Source organism: Mus caroli, unplaced genomic scaffold (assembly GCF_978045245.1).
Source record: "Mus caroli unplaced genomic scaffold, Mus_caroli_1 scaffold_8, whole genome shotgun sequence".
Classification (NCBI taxonomy): domain Eukaryota; kingdom Metazoa; phylum Chordata; class Mammalia; order Rodentia; family Muridae; genus Mus; species Mus caroli.
The window spans coordinates 19,627,289-19,651,219 of NW_028227263.1; the positions used below are offsets into that span (position 1 = coordinate 19,627,289).

At 42.9% G+C, this 23,931-nt stretch overlaps 1 protein-coding gene across 3 annotated transcripts in view; it reads left to right on the forward strand.

Annotated features, from left to right (window-relative positions):
• The window catches only part of Xpo6 (exportin 6), a 99,090-nt gene that overhangs the window by 40,535 nt on the left and 34,624 nt on the right, over positions 1–23,931 (forward strand). For 2 of the 3 annotated variants that reach the window (XM_021166261.3, XM_021166262.3), the window contains exons 6-9: positions 2,726–2,803; positions 6,229–6,682; positions 10,144–10,270; positions 19,376–19,485. In XM_021166261.3, coding sequence (XP_021021920.1) covers positions 2,726–2,803; positions 6,229–6,682; positions 10,144–10,270; positions 19,376–19,485 — 769 coding nt within the window. Of the gene's footprint in view, positions 1–2,725; positions 2,804–6,228; positions 6,683–8,158; positions 8,288–10,143; positions 10,271–19,375; positions 19,486–23,931 lie in introns of all 3 variants that reach the window. The other variant, XM_085841337.1, reaches the window with a different exon arrangement.

The window sequence follows — 23,931 nt, forward strand, 5'->3', positions numbered from 1 at the left end:
ACACACACACACACACACGTACACGTACACACACGTACACGCATGCACGCTCCCCCATTTCTTCTCTTAATCCCAGGTGGAAACTTAAGTCTTAGAGCATCTATTCATTCAGAGCACACTGAACTGATGTCAACTGGACATTAAGTTTATATAGTCAGGGACATGTCTTGTGCACTTGCCCTGCATTTTATGCCTTTAAAAACATATAAGACATTCTGAGAACAGGTCTAGGACAGGAGCTGTACATGCCCACTTTAAACTGTGGCTGTTCAGGGGCTTAAGTGCTTTTGAAAGTCTTGCAGCTACCTTTAATTCCAAAACATTTTTTATCACCTCAGAAAGCAACCCTGAGTCCACAAGAGGTCACAGTTCTTCTCTCCTCCAGTCCCTGGCAACCACTAATCTACGTTTTGTCCATAGGGATTTGTCTGTTTTGAGCCTTTCATATAGTTTTATTATCATATCATATATATCATATCATGTCATATGATCTTTTATGTATGGCTTTCTTCACTTAACAGGATTCTCTATGTTTATCCATGCTATAACAAGTATTTGGAGGGGACAGTTCTTTTGTTTGTTTGCTTTTAGACAGAGTCTCACTATGTAGCTCTATCCTGCATGGAATTTACTGTGTAGACTAGGATGGCTTCAAACTCAGAGACCCACATTCCTTTTGCCTCCCAAGTCCTGGGATTAAAGGCTTGTACCAGCACACCTGGCCTTCAGGAATTTTTATGATTGTCTGTTGTGATGTGGCATTCCAGGCTCTGGCTGGGTGCACAAAGGATCAAGTCCCATGCGTTGGAGTTGTAGTAGATGGACCATGTGGAGGTAAAACTAAGCTGTTAGGAAGACTACCTGGGACCTAGGACAGCTGAGTGGAAATGGAAAGGACGGACAGGTAGCAGTCAGTGGAAAGGGAAGGCTGAGATTTAGAACAAGGGAGCAGAGTGGCAGTGAGGAAGGAGGTTGGTGTGTATTGAAGACACAGCAGGTAGATGTGACGGTCAGTATTGCAGAAGACTGGATCAGGTACGGCTGGGAAAACAGGGTATATAGAGGTCAGGTGCCAAGATCTGTGGGCTGTGCTGTTTACCTACTGCCTTAGTTAGGGTTTCATTGCTGAAACAATGGACAGAGTCTAGGCTGTTTAAACCTCTTTAGCCCCACACAGATTCTTCAGACAATGGCAAAAAGCAGCCAGCCACATTCTTTACCAAAATGTCACAAGAGTGATTTCTAAAATTCTTTGAAACCTCTTGAGCCAGGCCCCCACTGTTCAATTCACCCTCAGCACCAGTGTCTTCTATATTCCTACTAGGATGGCCCATTAACCCCCACTTGAAGCATTCCACTGCTTTTTTAATCCAAACTCCCCAAATCCACGTTCCTCTTAAAAACAGACAAACAAACAAACAACAAAAACAAAAACAAAAAACCTAAAAAACAGGCCTATCATGGCAATACCCTAGTCCTGGTACTAACTTATGTCTTAGTTAGGGTTTTACTGCTATGTAGAGACACCATGACCAAGGTGACTCTTAAAAAAAGAACATTTAATTAGGGCTGGCATTCAGGTTCAGAGGTTCTGTTCATTATCATAGCAGGAAACATGGCAATGTTTAAGCCTATATGGTGCTGGAGAAGGAGCTGAGAGTTCTACATCTTGATTCAAGGCAGCAAGGAGGAGACTGACTTCCACAATAGGCAGAGCCTGTCCGTACAGTGACACTTTCTCCAAGAAGACCACACCTCCTAATAGTGCCACTTCCCATGGACCAAGTATTTAAACACACGAGTCTGTGGGGACCATACCTATTCAAACCACCACACCCCGTAAGAAAGGTGTTGGGGTCATTGGTAGATTTGCAGGGGTGAAAAGCTGAGTTTGGGGTGTCTAAGTGGTTTGACCCAGGAAGCATTTGGCTGTACTGATCTGTGACTAGATTCCTTACCTGTTTTCATGTAACAGTTGAGCTTGTGTGTAGAGTCAAATGAGTTTTGGACGGGGAGACATTTGGTTGAAGCCACAACAGTAGACAGTTTCTCCAGTAGAGAGAGTAAACTAGGAGAAGAAGGTCAGTGAGGAAAGTAGAGGAATGATAAACAATCTAAATGGTAACTGGGCAGAGGATGACAGTAACGATGGGTGACAGAGGCTCAGAACCAGAGAACAGCTGAGAGAAAAGAAGGGTTTCGGTAGTGTCCTAGAACACCAAGATGACCCTTGGTAGATGTAGTGATCACGAGCAAGGTTGGAAAAACAGTGAGGAGAAGCCACACTGCAAGGTCCAGATAGAGCAGTAGCCATGCTACACTGGGACAGGGCTGAAAAACAGAGCTGGAGACACGGTTGAGTGGCTAAAGCACTTGGTGCACAAATAAGGAGACTAGAGTTGAGATTTCCAGGACCCACACAAATGCTGGCTGGGAAAGGGGCCCCACCTGTAATGTCAGCCTCAGCTCCCAGAGCAAGTTCCTTAGGGATACCAGGAAAGAGGCCCTGCTTCAAAAGAGTAAGGTGGAAGAGCAGTCAAGGAAGAGTCTCAGCATCAGTCTTGGGCCTTCACATGCACATGCTCATATACACATGAACATGTACATCGTATATAGAGAGAAAGGGATATGTGAATATTGATGTTTGATTGTGGTGTCATGTTTTTTAATTTTGATTTTTGTATGTTGGACTTAGTATCTCTCATTGTTTCTTCTTTTTTGGTAGGTATCTTGGAAACTGTCTGGGACAAACACAGTGTTACTGCTGCCACCCCACCACCATCCCCGACGTCAGGAGAAAGTGGTATGGTCTGCTGCCTCTATGGTATTTCTGGCTAAATGCAGTTAGGGTCTCAGCTGGGAATTGCAATAGCTAATCTAACTAGGATGCAGATGTTCATTCTTCCTAATCTTTTCTGGCCTTTCTGCTTATGTTTTCTGAGGAGCTAGCTTTCTACTGTTTTCTTCTGAATATCTGTACTTCCTAATACAGTATTTTGAACAGCACATTTTGCTTCTTGCTTCTCTGTAATGAAGGCGACACTTTTGATTTTGTGCTATTCACTTCTGTTCTGCCAATTTATTATTAAAACTTTTTACACTTATTTTGTGTACAATGCCCGTGTAGAGGCCAGAGGACAACTTTCAGAAGCTGGGGATCAAACTCAGGTTGCCAGGCTTGGCGCAAGTACCTTCTGAGCTATCTTGCCTGCCCCCTACCAGTTTATAATTACCAACCCTTCTTCTTTGTTACATCTTTGTTCCCTGGCTGTTTTGTTTGTTCTGAGTTTGTTATATGCTAAGACTTGAGATGACTATTGACTGGGACAAAGGTCATATTGCCAGGGCAAATTGAGGACCAGTGTGCAGTAGTGTTGAGTTTACATTATTCATGTAAATAATTGAGGAAGTAAGAGTAATTCAATGAAGTCTCTAAACTGTGGGTAAGTGAATCTGTTTACACCAGATGGCTACAGAAACTTTCCAGGTGGAGCACAGCCTGGGGCTAGCACATTTCTTTCTGTCCTGTATAGGCTGGTGTGATAATAAGAGATATTTTTGCATTTCCCCATTCTCTTTAAGAAGTGAGATGTTAAATTAAACCTCTAAGCCCTAGGCTGTTCAAATAGCTTGTTCTTGGTTAGGGTTTTACTGTTGTGACATCATGACTAAGGCAACTCTTATAAAGGACAACATTTACTTGGGGCTGGCTTACAGGTTCAGAGGTTCAGTCCATTATCATCAGGATGGGAGCATGGCAGTGTCCAGGCAGCTGTGGGGCTGAAGGAGCTGAGGTTCCACTTCTTATTCTGAAGGCAGCTCTGAAGACTGACTACTAGGCAGCTAGGACAAGGGTCTTAAAGCCCACATCCACAGTGATACCCCTGCTCCAACAAGGCCAAACCTCCTAAGAGTGCCACTCCCTGGGCCGAGCATATACAAACCATCTCAACATGGGACTTGGGATTCTTATAGACGGCCTGTAGAACTGAGAACACACTGGTTTTGGGTTTAGGGCTATTCATAGAACGCTACTTTACAATCTGCGTATCATACTCAGATTAAAAACCATTAGTCAATTTTCATAGTACTTATAGAATTCTAGAGTATATATCAAGCCTTCAGTAATGTGTGAACTTTGTGCTTAGTGGCTATCTTTAGGTATTTTCAGTGGCTCAGCAAATACACATTTTTCAGTATTTGAATGAGTTAGGAGAAATTTTGCAGATGTAAAGAGAAGTGAAGTTTTGTAGAAAGACTTAAATTTAAAAGTTGAAGCTATCAGAACAGGTAATGCACTCCCTTATGCTCTGCAGCCTATAGCACTCAAATCATCATGGTGTATGTGTGGCCTTGTTCACTGGCGCGTGTGTGCCATGATGCACGTGTGTAGGTCAGAGGACAGCTTTTCACTTCCCACCTCACTCAGCGCATGCTCACTTGTTTCTGTGCTGTGCTGCACATGGCAAGCTAGCTGGCCCCTGAGCTTCTAGGTGATTCTCTTGTCTCTAACTCCGAACTTGCCATAGGAGTGCTAGAATTCTAGATGTGTAGACTGCATTTGGCTCATGTGGTTTCTGGGAATTACTCTGAGGTTGTTAGGGTTCCATGGGCGACTCTTTTACCCACTAATCTATCTCCTTAACTTTCAGTGTTTGTTCTGTTTTGTTTGCTTGTTTGTTTTTGGTAAACTAGCTGTGCCTGCCTCTGCCTCATCAACCCAGAAGACAACTTTGTCAGTTCTCTCCTTCTACCATATGGACCCTGGGTATCGAACTTAATACTGTTAATACTGTCAATACTGTTAGGCTTGGCAGGAAGGACATTGACCTTTTGAGACATTGAATCCCCACTTTGTTTGTTTGTGTGTTTCTCTATTTCTCTCTCTATTTCTCTCCCTCTCTATTTCTCTCCCTCTCCCTCTCCCTCTCTCTCTCTCTCTCTCTCTCTCTCTCTCTCTCTCTCTCTCTCTCTCTCACTGTGTGTCTGTGTTTAATTCCCTTTCAAGCCTGTTCTCTCACTCCCCCTTTCCCAAAACAGACAAACATTTAAGTGTATATAATGTGTGGCCTCTTTGTGAAAACTGATTGGTGTCCATATATTTACTGTGTAAATAATATGGTAGTCTTGTACTCTGATGCTGTCTGACCTGTGCCTTTAGACACAAACTTCTGCATGGTTGTTGTATGAGGTACATGTCCTCAGTATTTTGTTTGTCTTTTGGCTTTGCTGAGAAGCCTAGATTGTCTCCAGCTGCCCCTATACAAGAGCCTCTATCTGTTCCTCATAGAGTTGTATGAGAATTGCTTTGAAATATGCTAGGAGTTGACAGGATTCCAGAGGGCCAGATTCTGTGGCAGAGCTATGTGAGTATTCCTGTAGCTTCTCTTGCCCCAAGTGACGTTTGGCAGTAGTGCGGTTTTTCTTTGTTGCATGTTAGATTGCATTTTCTAATGCCGAGCTCTACGTATCTTTATAAGCTAGCTGATCTTTTGCATTTCTTTAGAAAATTGTTTCTTCATACCCACCACCTATTTGAGCATGTAGATGCTACTAGTGGTAGGCAGTAGTTCTTAATGTTTGAAACTTTAGTTCTTGTTGGTGTTAGGAATTGTTGCTGACTTCTGATAATCCGCTGTCTTCTTGGTTACATTCTTTACATCGATAAGAAACTATTATTTGATGATATGTTGTTCAACTTATTGGTATTTTTTTGTTGAGGTTTGTGTTTTGATTGTTTTAATAAACCTTTCTTCTCTTACTGTGGTCAGATTTTCATGTTTCATTTGTTTTATCTTTCTTTTTTTTTTTTAAATATTTATTTATTTATTTATTTATTATATGTAAGTACACTGTAGCTGTCTTCAGACACACCAGAAAAGGGCACCAGATCTTGTTATGGATGGTTGTGAGCCACCATGTGGTTGCTGGGATTTGAACTCAGGACCTTTAGAAGAGCAGTCAGTGCTCTTAACCGCTGAGCCATCTCACCAGCCCGTTTTATCTTTCTTATGAAGCTTTGTCTTTGGTTTAAGCCTGTAACTCTCTTAGTCTGTAATTTTATATTTGGCGTTTTGGTATTATCTTTAGTTGGTATTGAATATAAAGCATATTGGTTTTAGGTTTTGCTTTTATGGTGACTAAAGTGTTTTGGGAAAAGGAGAATTCATTGCAGTGTTTCAAGAGGTTTGGTACGGTGTGTTGTAAAAGCATGTTTTGAATTTCCAGGTGATTTACTGAGTAACCTGTTGCAGAGTCCTAGTTCAGCCAAACTGCTGCACCAGCCCATCCCCATCCTGGATGTGGAGAGTGAGTATGTCTGTTCCCTGGCCTTGGAGTGCCTGGCCCACCTCTTCAGTTGGATTCCTCTGTCTGCCAGCATCACCCCATCCCTCCTCACCACTATCTTCCACTTTGCTCGATTTGGCTGCGATACCCGGGCCAGAAAGATGGCGTCAGTGAATGGCAGCAGCCAGAACTGTGTTTTGGGTCAGGAGCGTGGCCGACTTGGGGTCTTGGCCATGTCCTGCATCAATGAACTCATGTCCAAGAACTGTGTGCCTATGGAATTTGAGGAATACTTATTGCGAATGTTTCAACAAACCTTCTACCTCCTGCAAAAAATCACCAAGGATAACAATGCCCACACAGTGAAGAGCAGGCTAGAGGAGCTCGATGAGAGGTAATGAGAACAGGCGGGAGTCGTGCCCGGGAAAGGGCCTGGCTGTTGTCATGCGGTGTCTGTAATCCCCTTTGGTTTCAGAATATGGGCTACTGATAAAGATAGAAAGGTAGGTGTTTCAGAATATTCAGGCTGAACTAGAAGGACTTGGGTGGTTAAGGGAAGTGAACTGAGTGTGAAAGTGCTGGTGTAGTGTGAAGACCTGTTGTCTCTTTCCCCATCCATCCTCCTCCTGTCCTGTCCACGCTCTGTCCCCCTTCCTTACTGTCTGCTGCAGGTCTCATGTGCAGGAAGTGAGAGTGCGGCTCCTTCATAGGCAAGAACAGAAGCGGTCTGCAGAGGTACAGGGTTACATCACCCTTCTCACTTGCTACTGCTTTTTGGTTTTCACTATTGGACTTGTCCTGAGTGGGTATCTTGCAGAGTATATGAACACTCTTACTATTTTGAGTTTCACATAAATAATAGCTGTTGATCCAAGATGGGAGACATCGTCGGGTAGGTATGGTTTAGAGGCATAGACTTGAATTGCATTGCTTGGTTACTGCCCTCTTGACCTAAAATTCCCCAGGCCCATTTTTCTTGATTACAAAAGATGACCTTAGTGAATTTAGTAGTCTGAGTCAAGGTTTCTTTATTACCATTGCAGGTGATATTATCTGTTTATCTTGTGGTTTTCTGACTCTCCCCTTCACCTCCAGTGCTCCTAGGACCTTGTGTCTGCCAGGCAAGTCTTCCTGCCACACATAACACGGAATGTGCTCACGCAGCGTAGAAGTGAGGCTACAACATCTTCTTTGCAAAACCTGGTGCCACTGCTATATAAAGATGAAGGGCAACTGGCAGCTTGTGTTTCTAACAATCCTGTGCTGTTGAAGCTTCAAAGCATTTGCAGTGTATTTCATTAGTAAATAGTTACAGACTTCCTGGTGCAACCTGATTGTTATTAAGGGATAAGTGAGCTTAGTTCTTTGCTTTGTTTAGAATAAGTGTGGTAGGCTGTAAAGTCAGCTGCCCCAAGTCAACATAGTTTTTGTTGTTTTAAAGTGGGGAGTTTTAAATTTTTCTGGTTAAAACTTGAGTGGAAGATTGGTTTGATTTGATTCATTGTGAATAAGCTTTTTGTAACCTGTTTTTATAGTACTCATAGTGAGTACTAGTGTAAGTACTCGGAACCCAAGAGGACCTTTCCTTAATAAAAGTTCTGTTTGTTACATTTATTTATTTATTTTGTGGTTGGGTATAGGCACACTCTGTGTTATGTGTGTAGAAATCAGAATTACTAGAATTGGTTTTCTTTTCTACCTTGTGGGTCCCTGGGGGTCAAATTTGGATCGATCATCAGTTTTGCTAGTAAGTGCCTTTACCTGAGCCATCTTTCCTCTACCCAGTAGGATTTCCCCCTTATTATTTAGTAGTGCCTTTCTGTTTGAATTTAAATGTCTCACAATTCACACAATTTCATATCCTTTCTAGTGTTGCTAAAGAAAGGCCATCTTGTCTTCATATGTTAATAAAAATGTCTATAACTGCTTATACCAACTGTGTTGTTTTGGCTAGTCCTGGATCCGAAGTGAAAGCTGAGAGGTGCCTGGAAGCAGAAAGGTGACAGAAACCAGTGTGTGCTTGCTTCCTAGCTCTTGGTCTCTAACTAATTCTAAACCAGGTGGTCAGCTGTTTAGAAGCTGCTTAACCGGGTCCTTGGCTTTCCTCTTCCTCCTGCCCTTGTCTAACTTTGTTCATTAGTACATGTACCAGGAGGGTGGGCACGGGGAAAAGTGAGGTGCAAGCACACCCCTAGTGTCAGCATTGCAGGAGCCTAGTTCTTGTTTGGGTGGGGACCCTTTCTTTTTGGAATTTGCTGTGTAGCTCAGCGTGGCCTTGAACTTGTGGCATCCCTCCTAACCTAGCTTTACTGGGTTTCTAGGATTAACAGCATGAGTCCCCATATATAGCTTGCATTTTTAAATTTCAGTTGAAGATTAAAGTAAACTTGAGAAGGCTGGGTACTTTTCTTTTATGGTTAACAAGTGTAACTTCTTTAAGATCAGTAAGCTGGCTGGCTGTTGCCCCTGAAGAGCCATGTAAAACCATGGAGCATACATATGCTGAGTAAGAAATGAGGACTTGCTGTCTGTCCCCCAGGAGTCCCTGAAGGTTGCAGAGAGAAGGTGCTTTGTACTTTGCTTTCTCAAGATCAATTTTAGTGCTGGGCCTGTGGCTCACATTTGTAAGCCCCAGCACTGGGGAGGGAGAGGGAGGAGAGCCAGGCAGGAGGATTACCAATGGTTTGAGGCCAGCCTGGTCTACATAGTTCCAGGCCACCTAGAGCTGCATAGCAGGACCCTGTCTTAAAACACAAAAAATCCCAACCAGATTATTTAATATTTAATGCCTTACTATATGAGCCAGACATCTAGAGGACAGGCAAGAGGGTTGGCCTCACTAAGGGAGTAGGTCCCAGGAACAGGAGACCATGGATTTCTGGGCCTACTTGGTTCTTCTGAAAGATGGTTGTCTTTTTCCCTTTTGCTATTTCATATATCTCTGCTTTCTGCAGTTAATGATTTCAGAATTGCTTCTACACATGAGGTGATATTCAGCTGAGGCCTAGAATGTGTAGATATTTTTGGTCTCTGAAATGGGAAATCATGTCCATCTCACTCTCTAATCACTTTTGGTATTGGGGCTTAAAATGCCAGTTTCTGTGTGTTTAATAACAGAAATCCCTTACCTTGTAACCATGACTGACTCATTCAGCTGTGAAGTGACTTGGGGATTATGGGTGAACTGAGGTGCACAGGAAAGGCACTGCACAGAGATAGCATCCTCTGCTGGGTGGTGGCTGAGGGATCTTGGTGGGTCACTTCACTCTTGGAACCTCACCCACAAAATGGAGGCATGAGACTAATTGCCTCCTTACAGCCTTCCTCCCTTGGACAGTAGATGTGCAGTTCTTCATTAGTTCTGGTGTCAAAGGGGAGGACAGAAGCTGGGTTGTGAGCCTCACTGTATTTATGTAGATGCTGTCCCCTCTGGATAGACTTGTTCTGTCTCTGCTTAGTGCATTTTAACCTAATATCAGCCCCCAAGCAAAGACCTGGTTGTCTAGGTTTGCCAGATTTGAAGATAGTCTCATCTCCCCAGCACCTTTTTTAGGCAGCTCTTTTCCCTTAAGTGGGTCTTAACACAGTGTGTAAGGACATACGGGAGCTTGAGTTTGTAACAAGCAGGGGCAGATAGTGTCTGAGGATTAAAGCTGCTTTTCTGCTGTGTTTCAGGTGATAATGGAATGAAGGGTTGCCTGTCTCGTAGGTAATTGTTGCAGGCCTTTGTGTCTTTAACTGGAAATGTATGTTTGTATAGTTCTGTACTGAGAAAGAGTTTGATTGAATTTAACTTTTCTTCTAAAAAGGTGGCTATATTTCTTATGTCATCCTTTTTCTTCTTGTCTTGTGTAGTTACATTGAGAAGTTTACTGACTTCCTGCGGCTCTTTGTGAGTGTTCACCTAAGAAGAATCGAGTCCTATTCCCAGTTCCCGGTGGTGGAGTTCTTGACCCTTCTGTTCAAGTACACGTTTCATCAGGTAAAGCACTCACGCTGACTTTCCTTTCCTAAGCGAGGGCTTCCTTCTTATTTCTAGGAGAAAGACCCTCTTTACTACAGGAAGAGTGATACATTCAGTCTTTGTAAGAGCCCTGTGCTGTCACTATTTTTCCATATAATCTCTCTTTTCTAGGTAAAGAGACTGAGGCACAGAGAACAAGGTTCTGGGGACATAGAGTTCTGTGTGGAGCCAGGCTTGAAATCTATAGTCCCATCTCATTGTTGTGCTAGATAAACAGGACAGGAGAAGTCTGAGGTTAGGGCCTTTAAAATATTAATTTAATTTGTTTTTTGAGTTTTTAATATAATTACTTCATTTTCCCCATCCTCTTCTTTCCTTCCATATACCATTGCTTGTTCTCTTTCAAACTCTGGGCCCTTGTTCCCCCAATGAATTGTTGTTGTGGTTGTTGGTGTATGTGTGTGTTCCTAAATACATAAAGGGTTTTCTTTCTGTTATGCAGCTGCTACTAAAGTTCTTTAAAAGACTATAGTAAAGCACTCACGAGTTAAGTTTGAATGACACCCAATTTTGTCTCCATTTAACAAATGTTCTTTTGAGTTCCTTTTAGATTTTAGGAGCAAGATACATAACCTTCTACATAGCCCAGAATGGCCTTGTTTGTGGTAATCCTTTCGGCCTCAGCCTCCTTGAGGACTATGAGTATAGTTATTTATTAGCCTTTCTGGCAAATGCTTGTTTTTACTGATTTTGCACCCCAGTTACCCACTACTGTATAAACACACATAGGGTTCTAAAACACTTTGTTAAGGTATAGTTTTACATGCCATAGAATCCTCTCACTGTATCTGAAGATCTCAGTGAATTGAGTATTCTGTTGCCATCACTGCAGTCTGCTTTTAATATTTCTTTTGCCTGTTTGTGGTCTTTTTTTTTTTTTTTTTTTTGGTTTTTCGAGACAGGTCCTGGAACTCACTCTGTAGACCAGGCGGGCCTCAAACTCAGAAATCCACCTGCCTCTGCCTCCCAAGTGCTGGGATTAAAGGTGTGCGCCACCACTGCCCGGCTTGTTTGTGTTTTTAAAACAGACTTTTCATTAAAGTATGGTGTACGTCTTAGTTACTGTGGCATGCTGGGGGCACTATGACCAAGACTTAAAAAGGCCAGGGGAGGCCTCTGCACATGGGCTTCTCTTCCCACTCCTCTGCCGCCTTCTCTAGAAATAACCCCAGCTCCAGCTTAACAAGACAGACTAATTTTGCCTATTCTAGAGTTTCTCCGAAGGAAAGCATGTAAGGTATATTTATTGGTCTGGCTTCTTTGCTTGACATTGTGTTTGAGGTATAACTGTTGCGTGCAGGCTTTGTTCATAATCATTACTAGATGGGAATTCATTCTGCTGATTTGGGCTTTTTTGGTTTTGGGGAACCATGAATCACGGACTTTGTTTTGTTTTGACTTGCTATGGAGCTAAGCATGGCCTTCAGCTCCCTGCTCCCACCTTCCTTCCTTCCTTTCTTTTTAAAGATTTATTTATTATATGCAAGTACATTATAGCTGTCTTCAGACACCCCAGAAGAGGGTGTCAGATCTCATTACAGATGGTTGTGAGCCACCATGTGGTTGCTGGGATTTGACCAGGACCTTCGGAAGAGCAGTCTGTAGCTGTTGAGCCATCTCTCCAGCCCCCTACCCCCACCTTTCAAGTGCTGATACTACAGTTGTATACCACCATCCCCATCCTTTGTTTCCTTGTTTGTGAGATAAGTTTTCTACATATATCAGCATGGCCTGGAATCTGTGGTAATCTTCCCGCCTCAGTCTCTGGGACTGATTACAGTTAAGCACCAGCCCATCTGATATGATATAGTCTTGAACATATTTTCTGATGTAGTCAGGTAGCTCTTTCTATTAGTACATCCCTAGGATGGCACTGCTGGGTAAGTGAAGGATGATGCGGAAAAGTTGACTTTAAAAAAAAAAAAAGTTTTCCAGTTGCAAGGGTCCAGGCTAGGAGTGCTATCTATATGTGCATGAAAAAAGCAAATGTTTGATCTGAAAACCAGGCTTTCTCAAAGAGGGTCAGAGTGTCTTAAAGACTGGAATACCTAGACGTGACAGTGAGGTGAACCATTCCTGGGAGCAGACAGTGGGCACGGAGGACTCAAGCTGAGGAAGTGTTTTGGTAGAGGGGACAGTACGTGCAGAGTCAGAAGAGAGAGAAACATCCTGTGTGCCCCAGACCACTCAGTGGGCTGAGGCTAGAGCACCCAGTGAAGAGAGACTAGGAGGTGAGGGTGGAGGAAGAGAGCAGCTTCTGTGATGGGGAAGTTTTGAGACAGATTCAGAGACATCTGAGAGCATTTGAAAGAAGGTGAATCAGGTGTCACTAAGAGACTACAGCTTAACTGGAGCAAAAAGAAGGGATAAAGAGCTGGTGCTGAGGTCAGAAAATAGGGCTTAGGAAAAGGAGCAAGAATGCCTTAAAACTCACTCGGACCCAGTTCAGTGTGTAAGCTCTGGTTATTTTTGTTCAGTCTGTGCCCTGGCATAACTCATTTTTATTTCTGTAGCTTTCAATGTTCTCACCTCAGAAGATAGGCTGTGAACTACAATGGGGATAATTGAGCGCCATCCCCAGTGTGTGTCTCTCAGTAGACTTGTATGTGTTTCCATTGAACTGATGGTGATAGTTTTATATATTTGTATGCTATTTACAATTGGGAAAAAAGTCAGACATGGTCAAGAAGCAAACAAGTCCCTGCCCTCACTTTACTTGGAGATTGTTGTCAGTCAGCTTGCTTCTGTTCTTCAGGCTTCCCATAAAAGAACCTCCTTCTAGATGCAAGCCAACCAACTGTGGGAGAGTAAGCTTGAGGTTTGGGTTGTGCTGAGCACCAAACTGAGGGACAGGAGTTAGCAGATGCTCTGTGCTGGTTTACTGTAGGAAAGGTAGAGCTGAGCACTAACTTTTCCTGGGGAAAAGGGATCAAATGTCTATTCACCTCGGATAGGGCCCAATTACAGACCAAATTATAATTTCACCAAAGTCAATTTGGTGAACTGCCAAACCCTCAACTTGGAGAGGGGTTCTGAGGAAGGGGTATTCGGGAGCTGTGAAAGAAGGACTCAGAGTCAATCGTGGGTACAAGCTGACAGCCTGTGTTGTGCTTGAGACAGCTCTCCAGAGACTTCCAGACAGCTCAGCTCTCACAGACCAACCCCCAGTCTTTCATTTACATATTAATTCAATCTTCAACCTCAGGTTCCATTTGATTATTCTACCAATCAGCTTTTTTATCTTAACCCCTGATTCCTAGGAGAAGACAGCTAGCACATTTTTCTTAACATTGCAAATGAATGCAGTGATCTGCCTGCCTTTGTAAGCACAGACAGTAAGTTTGCTGGGTAGGATCTGTTTCTGAGACCACCATTCCCACCACACCTGGGCCTAAATTCACTGTCCCAGGCTGACCTTGAACTCAGGAATCTGCCTGCCTTTGTATCTTTCTGACATGCTGGCTCATAATGCAGCTGCTTCTGTTCTTTTGGTCCATGAAGCCTGCCCCTCATATACTTCATATTGCATCCTTGTATTTTGCATAGTTGAGAAATCCTGTTTATATATTTTTGAACTCATGTTTTCAGAGTTCTTTTGCACAGCCTTAAGGGCTGTCCCGAAGGTCATAGCACTTACTTTACCATTTTCCTAAGGACATAGACACACACCCTTGCCTCCTGACGATTATCACTGAGTCATTAACCTTGGCAGAGAGAACATTCCCTAATTACCTTGGCAGGGAGAATAGTTTCCGAAGGAGGAACATGAAGTTTTATACATACATACGTACATACATACATACATACATACACACACAAGCCATATACCTAGCAACTGTCAATACTCATGGAGGCCTGTGCCCTGCTGGCTCTGCTCCACGGGGCAGGAGCCATGTCACAACGTTATCCCTTTCATGACCATGCAGGATGCGACAGTGAACCTATAGATTTATTGGGATTGATTACAGATTTATGGGCAAGAGGTTATTTACAGGAGTGTGGGTAATCCTTAAACAGCTACATCACTGTAAACTCCCACCCCATTATGGATAGTGACCACATGGAAGCTGTATCATAACTTTTCAGTTAGCATTTTACTTCCTGTATAGTCTAGCATGTCCCAAGATCATTTGCAATTGTTGGGGAAAGAGGGGACTAATGGTAGACTCCTAGGTGAGGGTTCTAGACTTTTTCCCTCTAACTGCTTAGGAATGTCGATAGCTCCATTGCTATATATAGATCTGGCTGTCACTATATTCTGCTCATTAGTAGCTATGGGTACTGTTCTAGTTAGCTTTCTGCCACTCTGATAAACACTATAACTGTAACATGGAGAAGAAAGGGTATGTTTGTTTTATAGTTTCTAGTCTACTGAAAGAAAACCAAGGCAGGAACTCAAGATGAGCCTTAAGCCGAAACCCCAGAGAAATGTTGCTTATTGGCTTGCTCACTTATCTTTCTAAACCAGCCCAGTCTCACCTGCTTATGGATGGCATAGCTCACAGTGAACTGCATGTTTCTGCATCAGTTAACAATAAGAAAATGCCTCACAGACATGGCTACAGGTCAGTCTGATCTGGGAAATTCTCCATTTGGGGTGTTCCCCCTTTCCCAAGTGACTAGGTTTGTGTTAGGTTGACCTCTGAAACTAACTGACAACTACTAGGCTGTGCTGTCCAGTTTATTATTATTATTATTATTATTATTATTATTATTATTATTATTATATTTTGGGTGTGTGTGTGTGCTAACTTGACACAAGCTGGAATTGACTGAGAGGAAGGAAGCTCAATTGAGAAAGTGCCTCTATGAGATTGATCTGTAGTAGGCAAGTCTGTGGGGCATTTTCTTGACTGGTGGTTGAGATGGCAGGGCCTAGCCTACTGTGGGTGGTGCTATCTGGCTAGGTTGTCCTAGAGTGTATACAAAATAACTGAGCGCCAGGAGGAGCAAGTTGAGGAAGTAGCCTTCCTTCATGGCTGCTGCTTTAGTCAGTTCCTGCCTCCAGGTTCCTGCCCTGACTTCCCTCAGTGAATGGAGGAGGGTGACCCGAGAACTGTATGCTGAAATAGATCTTTCCCTCTCCAAGTTGTTTTGTCATGGTGTTTTATTATAGCAAAAAACCCCCTAACTATGGCATGAGCCAAGCTAATCTCTACAACAAGATGACATTATGACAAGAGTAAAAGAGCACCGTATAACACTCACTGTACGTTAATTAAGGCCAGGCTAGAGTGAAGTTTTTGGGGGGATTTAAAAAGAAAAGCCGGCAGGCATCCTTAGGAGTCTCAGTTCTGTCTCACTAACAGTGTGCTCTGACTTTGTCACAGCCTCCTGTTTATGAAGTGGGAAAGGTTTTTTTTGTTGTTGTTGTTTAGACGATATTGTGGAGTATACTTGATAACGTCTTTTCTCAGATCCATGGACATTATGGTATATAAAACCTTTTGAAAGGAACAGTTGGACAAGGCTGGTATCTTTCTTTCTTCAATTGCTTCTCCTTTTCTGCTCCATCCTCACCTTCTTCTTTAGTCTGGGCTTTGCTGCAGTCCTATGACTGCTTCTTACCACCCACTTGCCTCCATTGTGACTCTGGCTGCTGTGTCTCCTGGGGTAAATCTGTAAGGCTGAGATTTCTGCCTTCCAGCTCCTTATCTCACTGTATTCTCACCAGATCCCTCATGATCTTGCTCATTTCCTTTTGTTTCTTTTCCAAAGCTATACCTGGGGTGGCACAGTACATAGATCGGGCTCTGAACTGGAAGCTAAAGTTCTCTTTCCATCCCTAAGCTGCTCTGTCAGCTTGGGCAGGCAACTTCACTTTTGAGCGTTGGGTTTCAAAACTGTAAAATATGAAGAAACCAATGTTCACTCTTTAGGGCTGCTCTAAAGACTGATGCAAATGCGATGTGATCGGTTAGCCCTAGAATCAGAAAAGTTAATCTGAATATAATTACTTTTAATAAACAGACTAGAGAGGGTTCTGAAAATGTGAGTGATTCCAAAAGTCAGGTCAGCCTGTCCTCTGGAACCAAAGGCCAGTAGCACATAGGCAGTGATTCCATCAGATGCAGAAGTGATGGATAGTGCTTCCAGCTGTGCAGGGCTAGAAGGGCATCTGTTTCTAGCTGTAGCCATTGTATCTGCACATTCTTTTTTTTTTTTTTTAATATTTTTTTTTAAAGATTTATTTATTGATTATATGTAAGTACACTGTAGCTGTCTTCAGACACCCCAGAAGAGGGAGTCAGATCTCGTTACGGATGGTTGTGAGCCACCATGTGGTTGCTGGGATTTGAACTCCGAACCTTCGGAAGAGCAGTCGGGTGCTCTTACCCACTGAGCCATCTCACCAGCCCATATCTGCACATTCTTGAGTATGCACGCGAGTGCATAAAGCCATAGGTTGATTGGTTTGTTTGTAGTGGCTTTTAGAAAACATTTCCATGTGCATCTGATCAGCATGTTCTTTTGAGGGGACCAGAGGGTATTCTCAAACTAAGAGAAGTCAGTGAGGTGATTTACTTGAGGGGAGCTCAGCAAATCAGTGCTGTGACAAGACTGCAGAATGTTGTGTGGACAGCTTCAATGGGCCAATCTATCAACTCTGTTACTTTCCCATGGGTCGATAGTTAACCCTGGTTCTCTGGGTTTGGTTATGGCATGGACAGTTTGGGTGGAGTTAGGGTATCCCCTTAGCATTCTTTCTGTTGTGAAGCTGCTGTCTGTATAGTATTTAGCATCTTTTCTCTCTCTGGTTCTGGGGCTAGACTTCAGAGTCATAAGTAGGTTATGTACGTACTTTGCTGAACTGTATCGTATCCCTAATGGATTATTTGAATTTTTTTATATGTTACTTTTATTTTGATTTAAGACAGGATCTTATTCTGAGTTTCTGCTGACTTTGAGATCTTGGTAATCTTGTCCCAGACTCAAAGGAAAGTGAAAACTTATATCTTAACCATAATTTTCCTGCCCGAGATTTCAGTTTGGTTACCTACTCCCTGTGTCCTGCTTCCTTCCTTCCTTCCTTCCTTCCTTCCTTCCTTCCTTCCTTCCTTCCTTCCTTCCTTCCTTAGTTATTCTTTGAGAAAATTCTTTATATGTCATGAAAAACTTTGAATTTCCTTGTGGATCAGCAATAGAAGGAGTCTTGTCCTAATTTGTTTCTGTTGCTGTGATAAACACTATGACCCACAGCAGCCTGCGGAGGGGAGGGTTTATTTGGCTCTCAGGTTCCCATCACAGACTTCACTGAGGGAAGTCAGTGCAGGAAGCCAAGCAGGAGCAGAGGCAGGAACCATGGAAGAACACTTCTTACTGACTTTCTCCTCAAGGAGGTGACACTGTCCACAGTGGCCTGGGCAGTTATATGTCAGTCATTAAGAAACTATCCCAAAGATATGCTCACAGACCCAGTCTGATGGAGGCAGTTCCTCAGTTGAGCATCTTTCTTCAGTTGACAAAAACTAATTAAATTTAATAGAAAAAGCTCATATGCTTTCTTTTAAAAAAATTAATTTTTTCTTATTTATATATTTATTTATTGTGTGTATGTATATGATATGTGTGTTTATGTGATGTGTGTGTGCAAATAGCACAAACATATGAAGATCAGAGGACCACTTTTGAGAGTTGGTTTTCTCCTCCTGCTCTGGGATCAAACTTAGGTGGTCATGTTTGTACCGCCATCACTTTTACTCTGAGGCATCTCTCCAACCTCTCCCTCTCTCCCTCTTTACCTTTCTCCCTCTCTTCCCCTCTTCCTTTCTCCCTCTATCCACCTGTCCCCCTGCCCCCGCCCCCTCTATTTTGGGTCCCAAGGTTAGAACCTAGCACTAGGAACAGGCACCCTTCTGCATTGAATTAGACCTTGGTTTTTTTCCTTTTGTTTTGTGATCTATTTTCCTTTTTTTTGAGAAAGGATCATATAACTCAGACTGTTCTCAAACTTGCTATGTATTGAAGGCTGACCTTAAGGTCCTTCTTGGTCCTCTTGTTCTGCCTCTGGAGTGCTAGGGTTATAGAAGTGTACCATCATGCCTGATTTAGGGAATGTAAAGGATTAAATCTAGGGCCTTGAATATAGAGGGAAAATATTTTGCTAACCAACCCCCACCCCATCTTCATTTTGTATTTTGTGACAGAGTCTGGTTAAGTTGCCCAGGCTGACCTCAGTCACTCTTTGGCTCAATAAGGCTTTGAACTTGAGATCTGTCTTCCTTAGTTTCTGATTAGCTGAGATTATAGTTCTGTACTAGCAGACCTCCTTCAGGGCATGGTAAGGCGGTCAGCTAGCAGAATCGAAGGACTCTTGTAGGCATCCAGAGTTTGAGTTTGTCTGTTAGGGATTATGAGGAGTTGGAGAGGAACACGTGTTAAAAGGAAAGAAAGAATCGTAGTTCCTAGATGTTGCATGCATAGATTCTCAAGGCTGTTAAGACATTTGCTGAGGATGGCTGTCCAGGTACTAAGGCCCCAGGTCTTCTCCTCTTCTGTTTGTCTTTGTCAGCTGGTTGATGTTGCTATTGGCCTGTTGGCAAATAGCATGCTATCCTGGGTGCTACTCAGTAGCTTCTTTTCAGACTTCTCTGTATAGAAAGACCTGCCCTTGTACTTTTCTTATTGTCAGATATGTAGACTGCTGCCTCTGAAGGCACTCTGACTTACACTGGGTTTTGTGTTAGTTTGTAGTAAAAAGGACACAGCTGTAACAGTCAGAGGAGTCTGCTTCTATTGATGACCTTGAACATTTACTCTAGAGCTCAAGCTACTTTCTCAGAAGTCATACAAAGTAGGTGGTTTATGAGAGCTCTCTCCACACAGCCTCTGGTCTCCTTGGTACCTTCCGTAAGCCCTCCAGAGCAGTCCCCTCATGAGGTGTCCCATGGTGCCCTTGTCTTGTTCCATTTCACAGGGTCCACTGGTGAAAACGAGTGACAAGTCCTTAGTGGAGGTTATAAAGACGAGACTGGAGGCCTTGGTTTTGCCATTCTGGTGTGTGTGTGTTTGTAAGCATGACAGTTGCATTAAATAATTGTGTGGATTTCTTTTGTATCATAGCCTACTCATGAAGGTTACTTCTCTTGTTTGGATATCTGGACACTGTTTCTGGACTATCTGACAAGTAAAATTAAAAGTCGTCTCGGAGACAAGGAAGCAGTTCTCAACAGGTAAACTTCAAAACCCTGATAAACAGATAGTCACTGTTGCCAGTTATTCTTGTGCCCTGAGGGGCAGCCATGCTATTTCAGCTCAGTAGACCTGGACCAAGGAAGCTGCCCAGAGCAGCTCTCTGAGCATTTCTTTTTCTACAAAGTAACACACATGTAAAAGTTTGCATGTATGGTAATGCTTTTGTGGTTTTTAAGGTCCTAGTTTTAGAGATACAAGTATTTGTTAGCTGAAGTGAAATGACACATGAGGTTTGCTTTACAACAACCCACTGGAGGTGTAGAGTGCTCAGAGCGTGTGAGGCACAGGCGGACCTCCCAGAGGTGGTCAGTTCATTATGTCGTTCTCAAACTTGAGATGGGTCACATTTGTTTTTTCTTTTCTTTTCCTTGTTATGTTTTGTTGCATTCAAGACGGGTTTTCTTTTTTTTTTTTTTTTTTTTTGTGGTTTTTCGAGACAGGGTTTCTCTGTGTAGCTCTGGCTGTCCTGGAACTCACTTTGTAGACCAGGCTGGCCTCGAACTCAGAAATCCGCCTGCCTCTGCCTCCCGAGTGCGGGGATTAAAGGCGTGCGCCACCACGCCCGGCTAAGACAGGTTTTCTTTGTGTAGTTCTGACTATTGTGGAACCAGGCTGGCCTTAAACTCAGAGATCCACTTGCCTCTGTCTCCCAGGAGCTGAGATTAAAGGTGTCTGCCATTACCACTCAGTGTACCAGAATTTCTTAAATTAGTAAATACTTGTCATGAAACAAATAACTAGGAACAGAGCTGGCCCGGACAGAGCACTCTGGTCCTAGCACTGTGGAGACCGAGGCAGAAGGGACACAGTTTCGTGACTTTCTCCTTGGCAGGATAAAAGCAGCGGCGGGAAGGAAAGCTGTGTCGGTTTGAGTGGGAGTGGCCCCCGTAAACTCATATATTTGAATGTTAAGTTCCCAGTTGGTGAACTGTTTAGGAAGGATTAGGAAATGCAGCCTTGTTGGAGAAGGTGTGTCACTAGTGGTGGGCTTTGAGATTTCAGAAGCCCATGCCTGGCCAAGGATGACATGAGCTCTCAGCCTCTGCTCCAGGGCCATGCCTGCCTGCTGGATGCTCCCTGCCATGGTCATGGACTAACCCTGGGAAACTGTAAGCAAGCCCCAATTAAATGCTTTCTTTTAAAAGTTGCCTTGGAATCTCCTCATTACAATAGAACAGTAACAAAGACGAAGGTTTGATCTGGTTCAGTGTAGGGGTGTGTATGTATGGGGTGTGGTTGGGTGGGTGTCACACTTGTGCTCCTGCGTCAGGACAAATGGGTATTGTATCCAAAGGCAGGAAGCAGATAGAGAAAATGCTATACTAATGCTCAGTCCTCTTGCTCTCTTTTATTTAGTCTGGAACTCTGCCCCTAGCAATTATAGTCTCCCTATCTCTGTTAATCCAGGTGAGAATCTTCCTCATAGCCATGCATAGAGGTTTGTCTCTTGGGCGAGTCTAGATCCTGTCAAGGTGACAGCATTAAAACTACAGTTACTTTATTACTACTACTGTTTTGGTGGGGTTTTTTTTTGAGACAGTCTCACCGTATATCTCTGGCTGGCCTCAACTCATAGATCTGCCTGCCTTTGCCTTCTAGCCCTAGGAATTAGAGCATGTGTCACCATGTCCAGCCTTTTATTATAGTTTTTCTGTTTGCTTTTAGACAGGGTCCCACTGTGTAGATCTGGCTGTCTTGGAGCTCACTCTGTAGACCAGGCTGGCCTTGAACTCACAATGATCCACTTGCTTTTAATTCCTGAGTGCTGGAATTAAAAGTGTGTACCACTACATCCAAATCTTTTTTTTTTTTTTTTTTAAATATTTATTTATTTTATATATGTGAGTACATTGGTGTTGTCTTCAGACACACCAGAAGAGGGCATCAGATCCCATTACAGATGGTTGTGAGCCTGGGAATTGAACTCAGGGTCTCTGGTAGAGCAGTCAGTGCTCTTAACCTCTGAGCCATCTCTGCAGCCCCCAGCTCTTAATTATTGTTTTTAAATACAGAAAATGGAGAGTGTTTTTCTTGCTTTACAGCCAGCCAACTCATTTCCTATCTAGCATAATGCTTGTGCCGTGGGCCTGGGAGAAGAGGAGGGAAATGTGTGAGTTCAGCATACTAGCAAGTAATGGCAGGAGCCACACACAAGGAAGGCAGCTTTTCTTAGCATTTTATATATTCTCCTATGTAGCTGTGTTCTACTACACATTGAGTAGTTAGGCTCAAGGTGGGAACCTCCCTTTATATTACATTGTTCATAGACCCTGATTCTTATATTTTAGCGTGGTCACTAGTCTGACAGGTCCTTGGAGACAGGGTCCAGTTCCAGGTGCTATCCCGGTACTCAGGGGAGAGGATGCAGGCTGTGCCTGCCTTGACTATAACTTTTGTCTCAGCATAGTACTAATGAGCGCAGTCTCCAAGGTTACCAGGACATGGCCTCAGGAACAGCCTGGGCTCTGAAAGCCCATTCTGTAGTTTGTGTTTGATTGTAGTTAGGTAAGTTTGCTCAGGAAGCTTTTAGAATATTTGGTATGTTATAGGTGGTTAGTAAATGGTGCCAGTTGGTTGTCACTGCAGTAAAGTGCCTAGAGGAGAGGTTTATTTTGACTTGTGAATTCCGAGGTTTTGGTCCATAGTGGTTTGCTTCTTTTGTTTCTGGGCCCTGGTGAGGCAGAAGATGGTGGTGGGAAGCATGGGTGGAGCAAGGATGATCACATCATAGTGGCCGGGGAAGGTGAGGGCCATGAACTGGTGGTGGGAAGAAGAGACCAGGGACAAGCTGTGCCCTTCCTTTCAAGTCATGAGACTAGTAACTACCCAGCCACCACCCTTCAATACCCTACCTCTTAGTGGCATATCTCCTACGTGTACATTACTTCAAACCATAATAGTGGTGGCGGTAGTGAGGACCCTTCCCTAGAATTATGCCAAATTGAAGGAGGTAGATATTTTCTCCTGGGAAGAGAGGATGTAGTAGGTCTCTAGGACTCTTCACTGCTAAGGTTTTCTGGATTTTTAAATTAAATACTAAAATTTCAAGGTTAAAATTTTGTTCTTTCATTTGCAAACATTGTTTGATTACAGAATAAATTCTGAGTTGCTTTACTGTCAGGTCAGATGAAGTCATGGCTGGAGAGTGTGTTCATGCAGCATAAACCTTAATACAGAATAGTAGGCCTAGTGAGGTTACCGACTTTGACAGTTGCATTTTGAACGTGATTCTTCAAAGAAAAGCTATTAAATCAAAATTTGTTTCTTTTCCTCCAAATAGGCATGCCCTGGGATTGTACCTCACTCTCTTGTGTTCAGTGATATAGATATTCTTTTATATTGTAGAGTTTTGGGGAATGAAGTGTAAAAGTGATTAACAGGAAAATAGTCCTTAAATCACAGAACACACAAGAGGTCTGGGGGAATGTAACACCATAAAGGAGATTGCTAGTATTAAAAGTATAGGCTCCTGGAGAGTTTGTACCAGTAGGTGGGACAGTGATAGAGGGAGTTTAAATGCCTCTTCTGCTTCAAGGATTTCTTTTGGTCAGGTGCAAGGCTGTCAATTTTCTGCCCGCACAATGGATATCTTGCAGGAGGGTTAGGATTTCGGAAGTCATGTACATAAAACATGGACACGGTTGAGCTGAATATTAAACACTAATGCTTACAGTGATGATGAAGAAAAGAAATAATGAAATGCTGCTGCCACATGGTTGCTGATCATGGACAGCTAAAGGCCTTTACCATCTGCCATCTGATAACATAATGCTCAGGAATTCTGGCTGGCTCCTTTAAATGCTAGGAAATTTTTCTCATTGATAAACTTAATTTTTCATTAAAGATATATTTTTATTTGTGTGTGTGTGTGTGTGAGAGAGAGAGAGAGAGAGAGAGAGAGAGAGAGAGAGAATGTAATTGTATGCCATGTGGGTACAGGTACCCATAGAAACTAGAAGAGGGTGTCAGATCCCCCCAGAACTAGAGTTCCCGAGAGTTGTAAGCCACTCTCTGTTGGTGCTAGGAAACAAAATCAGGTGCTCTTCTAAGAGCAGAACCATTCTTAACTTCTGAGCCATTTCTCTAGACTCGTGACTTTTTTTTTGGGGGGGTCATAATTATTTAGTTAATATAATAATATAAATTATGGATTTATAAATTTAAAAGTCTCACCATCATTACAAGTTTCTAGTTTTAAGGTCCAGAATCTCTTTCCAATTCAAACTCTCTTAACTGTGAGCTCCTATAAAATAACAAATAATTTGCTGATTTTGTTTTTATTCTGCACATAGGAGTGATTTAATTTTTAAATATTTATATGCACACACACACACACACACACACACACACACACACCTTTAGGAAAGCAGAAAACAGAAATCCTCAAAACTGGTCTAATTTCTGTTAAACAGTAGCCACCTCCT